Source organism: Sphaeroforma arctica, assembly GCF_001186125.1.
Source record: "Sphaeroforma arctica JP610 unplaced genomic scaffold supercont1.249, whole genome shotgun sequence".
In the NCBI taxonomy this organism is placed as follows: Eukaryota; class Ichthyosporea; order Ichthyophonida; genus Sphaeroforma; species Sphaeroforma arctica.
The window spans coordinates 62,932-70,143 of record NW_014040309.1 but is presented as its reverse complement, the minus strand read 5'-3'; the positions used below and the strand labels follow the sequence as shown (position 1 = coordinate 70,143).

At 41.4% G+C, this 7,212-nt stretch overlaps 1 protein-coding gene across 1 annotated transcript; it reads right to left on the bottom strand.

Annotated features, from left to right (window-relative positions):
* Positions 1-743: 743 nt before the first annotated feature.
* On the bottom strand, positions 744-1,217 carry SARC_04446 (hypothetical protein; the record flags this gene model as incomplete). Its single annotated transcript, XM_014301729.1, has 2 exons — positions 744-953; positions 1,095-1,217. 2 exons carry the CDS (start codon positions 1,215-1,217, stop codon positions 744-746), a joined length of 333 nt encoding a protein of 110 aa, XP_014157204.1.
* Between the last annotated feature and the right edge of the window lie 5,995 nt (positions 1,218-7,212).

The window sequence follows — 7,212 nt, the reverse complement described above, 5'->3', positions numbered from 1 at the left end:
TATACCGGTAAGCGATGGTAGGCTGCCGGTAAATATAACGTTGCAAAGTATCGCTTGGTTCTCAAGTAACTGATGATCTCGTAGACATTCGGGAGCGTAAACTGATCTTCAGGAATAGGATCGTTGATCTGCCGTAAGTCCAAGCACACAAACTTTGATAAGTTCTCCTGACGGTGCAAGGATGTTACCACCAACAAAGGAAGGTTGACAATCGACGCCGATATTCGACGATTGGTGACCAACTCATGTTCCCATTTATGAACTTGCTTCGTGACATGTGGTTTATACTTGTCAGATACAAAGTCCTGTCTCTGCCGACATAGGCCCAGCAATTTCTCTCGAGGCATAGGAAGTGATACTTCACTACCCGGTAACGTACATCGAGGCTCACCCAAAATTGTCTCATCAGCATCCAGACACTGTCGTAAACGTTGTCGAATATCGTTTGGCTGGGACAAATCTGGGGCCATTCAAAGATGATTGGTTCCAGTAGTTCATCCACAATATAGCGATAAATTCCCGGGAATGCGGGTTCTCTAAGTAACGATCGTGATGGACAGGGAAGTGTTTGCGATATACAATCGTATCAATCAGTACATTTGCATTATCCTGGCGATTATCCTTCATATCTTTTGGGGAGCGTAAACGACGATGTCGTTGCTGCTTATCACAAAATATACTCGCTGCTACTTGACCTTGATTGAGCTGTTACCGTGGAGATTCCATTACTCTTGCGAAATGCATCAAAGGAACGCTTTGCCAACGACGACAAATTCTAGCGAGTGTCCATTGCAAAGTGCAAATCCGCTGGTTCCAAAAAAAACAATTCTACCAGGAGATTTCACCACAGTCGACAATTCCTGAGTACGACTCGGATCACAAAAGTCGCTCGACATCTCCTCAGATGTCGGAATTTCTTGTGCTTGATTTGAGCGTGTTTCAACATCCGCTCTCTGCGAGTATCATATATATTGTCGTAAGGTGCCACTTGAGGTATCGACGTCGTGCGGCCTATTTTGTGTTTCACTGGGGTAATTTGCTTCATCTCGTCCGCCGCTGTTAGGTATCTGGCCATGAGTAGGTTTCGTTCATACCTGCGTTATGTATTGAGGTGCCCACTGCAATTGCGATGTTGGCGGTACCTGTTGCTCAGAATAATCATCATCCGATGCCGTCTGGACCGTGTCAATGGCAGTAGATGAGTCAATATTCGCCATTGAAAATTCACGAAGTTGGCGGAAATGTCTACAAATGAGATAAACAATTTCCGTGGCCTCTTGGACATGCGTCAGCGTTCTCAAGTGTTCATCCCAATCCAAAATCCACTTTGGATACTGTTTGGCTTTAACCAACTTAGAAAACGAGTGATAGACCTCCGAAATCAAACGGAACAATGCACGTCACGTGTATTTCTGTCTTTGCTTCATCCTCAGGTGTCGGATGATATAAAATGCTGTCTCCACTTTAGCACCGATTTAAGGCAATTGATGATGAACTCCGAGCAGCCTTTTTTATAGCCGGTCAAAAGCTTGCTTGCCTACCTCAGTTACCGGTGTAATACTAGGTCTTTTCGTTATCGTATACAAAAAAGGTAATCTAAACTAAATTGATTCTTAGTTAATTTAGTCTATAAAGAACGTAGTGTGATAAATACAGTAGTTCTGTCACTTAAAAAATGAAGTCAAAACCGAGTAACTTTTAGTAAAGAGCTTTACGTCTAAATAAGTAAACTCAGTCAGAAGTGCCGTTATGAACGGCGCGTCTGCTGTATTTATTAATCTCGTTCCTATGTGGGATGAGATTTTAGGTAAAGTATGAGTACTTAATCTGCAGTCCATAGTTGAATAGCGGTACAGGCGTATTTATTATTGACTAGTTAATGTATCGTTAAAGCGTAAATGTATTGTTTACATCTGTTTCGTGTCCAAGGTATTCTATTGTAGAAATACGGCCTCCGGCCAGTCTAAAATATCAAGATCAAATGATACATCACATTGGTTTTTATTTGTATTTATAAAAAAATACAATTTCTTTTTCCAATATTTCCAAAGTGTTCTAAATTCACTTTGATGGCTCCAATAGCCTGAGTATTTGATATGGCTCATTTGCTTGGACCTATTTGAGACGATAGTAGATGTAGGATATTATAAACTAAATTTTATAATCTCTGAACTACTACTTACAGGGTTTGGTCTTCCCGCCAATCTCCAAAATCCAATGTCTTTTTCTTTTTTAACTTTTCTTCAGATGGAACTTTATTATATAATAGCTAATTTATTAACTTGACTTACGTTCTTATGTCTATCTACAAATTAGACAAGTGGTCATGAACACTTAGTACTTCTAGTGAAAATTATTCAATAAAGAAGAGCTAGAGGTACGTCCTGTGTGATCGACGATATTAAGGCACTTACCAAGAGGCAGTCCCGATCATTGTTACACAAGCTACCACTGCTAAATCCTAACTGACTTAAATTGTATCTTAGTTTATATAACATAGTTTAAAACATAGAAATATCCTTCGAAGTTTACATATTTTTCAATTATTTAGTGGCTACCGTAGTGTACTGCTTCTAGACTGATAACAATTGCTTACTATCCAGCGACAGGACTGTAAGTATTCTATACTACCTCATAGTGGCTAATACTACCCTAAAGGTAGCTACACGCCAGTTACTATACCTAGACTTTATTAATTTTCCTATTCTTGAGCTATTACTATGGCTAAAGGAAATTCTAAAGGCAAGGGAGCCGCCAGCTCTAAGCCTGCTCAGCCTGTTGAGGTTCCTGAGGTTACTGGAAACGCTGGTCCGTCAGATACTGAGCCTGCCGTTGAAGCTGTAGAGGAAGCCGTTTCTGAGCTTAGTTCTGAAGAAAACTCTGAGGATGACTCGTCGGACCCTAAAGCCTTGGAAGTGGAGGTCTCAACTGCCGCGGAAAGGCTCGCCAGCGTCCGTGTGTCTCCTAGTAGTGCAGCTCGGGGCCTCAGCTCGCCATCTGACATCTGACCTCGAAAAGTCAGATAGTGGAAAGGCTATATCTCCTGAACAAGTGGAGGAATCGTCTCGAGATCGACGGTTTATTACTACTAAAAGTCAGCCCAATCCACCTATTAACAAAGATGGTGGCGTTCCATTTCGTGAAATTTCATTGAATGCTTCGCCACTGAATGCCTCGCCACTGAATGTTGGGACGGAAGACGCAAATGTTGGAGACGTCATAACTCGACAACGAGTGGTTGGATCTTCTCAATCTCGACGCCATTTGAACCGCAAAGCCGAGCTTTTAAAGGAGCTAGCCGCTGCCGCAGCTTCTGACCCTTCGATCATATCACACGTGGCCGATATCCTATACCGAAAGAAAAAATAGCTGGGACCCACTGGTTTACCAGCCAGCAGGGTTACCGCTGAGCCAGTTACCGCTAGTGAAGTGGGTAGAACCTCAAGATTTAATCTCTTTAGCTCGGAAGCTACAATCGACCATCCTCTCGACAAATATGATCGTATGGAAATCGATGAGGCTTACCACCCTCATAACATCGATCCTCAATTACCATCTAACCCTGGTAATCACGACTTTGGTAATTGTTATACCAGTACCTCACTAGAGAGTATTCACTCTAGCTCTGAAGTCGAGGAAGTGAGAACCCGACAACATCGTCTCATGCTATTACGTTCTGGTATGCAAGTCCTTGAGGATCGTCTATTGAATGACTCTGACCTTGACGATAAGAAAGCGGAAAACTTTCGCTATCTAATTGATAACAAGAGAAAGAAGATAGACTCCGTCTTGGCACTAGCAGCCCGTAGCACTGAGCGTGAGCCTCGTGAACGCTTCGAACCAAGCTTTATAAAACAGCTAGGTAACGTGAAGGCTCAGGTCGATTTCTCTACTATTGAGAATACAGTGGAGACACTGAAGGCCTTTGACCAACTTAAGGAGTCTGCCAGCCTTAATGATAAGCAGATGATGAATGCCTTTATTCATTTCTGTGAGTCAGAGGATTGGAAAATTATCTTGAAGGCCCATGAGCCCAACTGGAAAGCCCTACCCTGGCGCCAGTTGCGTGAGAATATACTTAACGCCTTCTTTGAAGATGCACGTGATCGTGAACTTCTAGAGTCTTGCAAGTCCTTTGCGAACGATAATACTATTCGAGGTGCTCTAGCTCATATGACACATATGAACACTTGGATGGGAGGTCGTACCTATACTGGCGAATATTTATTAATTTGTCAGATGATGGAGACTCTGGGGGTTAACCTTTTTAAGAAGGTCAATGATGATTTTATCACCTATGGTGATTTGCGATCTATGCCTTGGTCTGTCTTTGAGAAGATAGTTCAAAAGCATACCAACCCATCTACTAGAGTACTTAGTACCTCGAGCTTTACCCAGCCCGCTAAGCGTACCGCGATAGAGAATAACACTGCGCGTAATACTAAGAAACCTCGCACTATTGCTGGAGGTGGTAAAGGCTCTACTTTTACTGAACCAAAGGGTGAAACGAAGAAGAAAGCACCTTGCAAGAAGTGTGGTTACAACCTCACTAAACGTGATGGCAAGTGGAATGGTAAACACGACTCTGTTAAGTGTGCACCAGGCAAGCCAAACTTTAGACACTATATGAAAGAGTGTACTACTTGCAAGGGTGCTAACGGTTGGCACAAAGATGATTGCAAGGACATACCGGACGTCCAAGTTAAGCACTGACAGCTCCATATGTGTGCACTAGAGCAAGCTACAGACATGACTATCCATAACGAAACAACTAATTTAATCTTGGGAAATGGCAAGGTTACCACTTGCGAAGAAGCCATTGGCTATGCACACATAATGTTGTCAAATAGAAGAGAAGTAAAGACTCACCTAATCGTTACGGGCATGTCTCAGAAATACGATTTAATTATAGGTATGACTGATCTTCTCAGTTTAGGTATAACTCTCACTGGTCTGCCAAATGGGTTAGACCCAAATAAAGATCAGTCAGATGATAACATGTTAAAGATACTTAAACCTCCGGAAGGTGAAGCAAAGGATTATGGGCTTAATTATACAAAACAGGAAGATTGCAATAACTGACTGGTGTATGTTTAAGTTCTCTAACGGGTACGTTAAGCTTGACTTAACAAACGTCGACTTCTCTAAGTAAAAGTGTCCTTCACATAACTACGTGAGCTGGAGACACAAAGACGTTGTTAAGACCCAAATTGAAGATTGGTTAAAGCAAGGTCTAATTGAAATCAATTATGATACAACCCCAGTTAACTTAGCTCTCTTAGTGGTCGATCCATATAAATCTGATGGAACGTTTAGTAAAACAAGAGTAGTACTAGACCTGTCGCCAATCAACAAACTAATTCCTCAACATAGTTTTCCCTTACCAAAGATAAGCGAGATAATACGCAAAATGGAAGGTGCGACTATCTTTTCCAAGGTAGACTTAAAAGCTGCATTCCATCAATTACAAATATATGAGCCGCATAGGAAATACTTTTCCTTTACTTGGCAAGGTTAGAAGTACCAGTTTAAAGGTGCACCTGAAGACTTACACATGTTACCTTCGTTCTTCCAACAAGTTATGATGGAACTATTTGCGGACCTGTCGGATAACGTATCAGTATATTTAGATGATATAGTTATCTTTACAAAGACAGCACATGAACATGCTAAACTCGTTAAGGAAGTCTTAAAGCAACTAAACCATGTCAAACTTAAGATTAACGAGGACAAGTGTTCTTTTGCTATAGATGCTATACACTTACTTGGTTACAAGGTACCTGCAGCAGGGGTAGAAATTGATCCTGGCAAGAAACAATTTCTGTTGGATTTATCAATACCGATTACTGGAAGAGATGTGAACTCTGTCTGTTGGTTTGTTAACTTCTTCTCGGATTCGGTACCTCATCTTTCTCATTACTTAAAGCCTTTCAGTCACATACGGCTGCACAAAGGACCTTTGGGAAAGCTCTGGACTAAAGAATGTGATGATGCATTTAAGCTAGTCAAAAGTAAAGTAATGGACGCACCCATTATGCAATATCTTGTGGGTGGCGTCCCATTCCAAGTAGCAACCGATGCTTCAGATCGAGCGGTAGGTGGAGTGCTTTACCAACCGATAAATGGTAAACCGTGCTACATACAATTATTTAGCAACTTTCCGTTTATCTCGCGTGTTCTTATGTAAACGCCTATTCCATTTCTTATTAAAAATATGAAGGAAGTCGCGAGATTCACGAAATGCATAGGAAGTTAGCCAAGCTATTGGGACTAGAATTATGGTTGAATTTCTGACTATAATCAACTACAATCATTCGTGGCCATCAATATAAGTGCCGTTAGAGTGTAGGCCAAAGTCTGGCCGTGTTTGTTGTGTGTATTTCTACAAGATCATGTCCAAATCTTATTTCAAATGGTGAATCATAATTTTACAATAGATCATCTCAAATACAGTTGTATTTATACCCTGCGGATCCCACTTCTAGATTCATATAGGTATCCTCCCATTAAGATATAGTAGTGTGATTGGGTAAGTTAGAGGATTGAGATGTACAACATCCCCATAAGACCCCTTGGAAGTATATCGATTGCGACCCATCGACTACAGCATCTGCGTATTTTATAACTGAATGGTATTTAAATGTTCGAGCCCCTTTTAACTCGTCACAATCGTCATACAAAGCTTGAGCTACTTCAACAGAAGATTGTTCTCGTCCTATAGCCAGCCCCACCTCGCTTAAGACTATAATCGCATTCTTGCATTTGACCAGATATTTTTTTACCCTACATACATACGTAATTAGGACTACAATCGCATTCTTGCATTTGACCAGATATATGTTTAACCTACGTAAACATAGGACAGTTGGCGGTGCCGATATTTACATAACTTCCCCATATTTATTTTTCACGTTATTTTTCACGACGGACCTTTGATTCATATTTTCGTCTCCGAAACATAAATCTCGGTGACCAGCAGGTCACCAGTGTAGAACTGAATACCATTTTCAAAAAACCCACAGACCCCACCAAAAAGTCGCATAAATACCAGACTTGAAATTTGGATTTTCAAACAAATAAATAAATAAAAATCCAGTAGGAAGCCTGGGGACCCACAGTCACACAGCCGCGAAAAAATGTCGGGCCAGGCCGAATCCCCAACTGAGGCGTTCGTCCCCAAGGATTCCTTGCCCAATGACCAATGGAAATCGG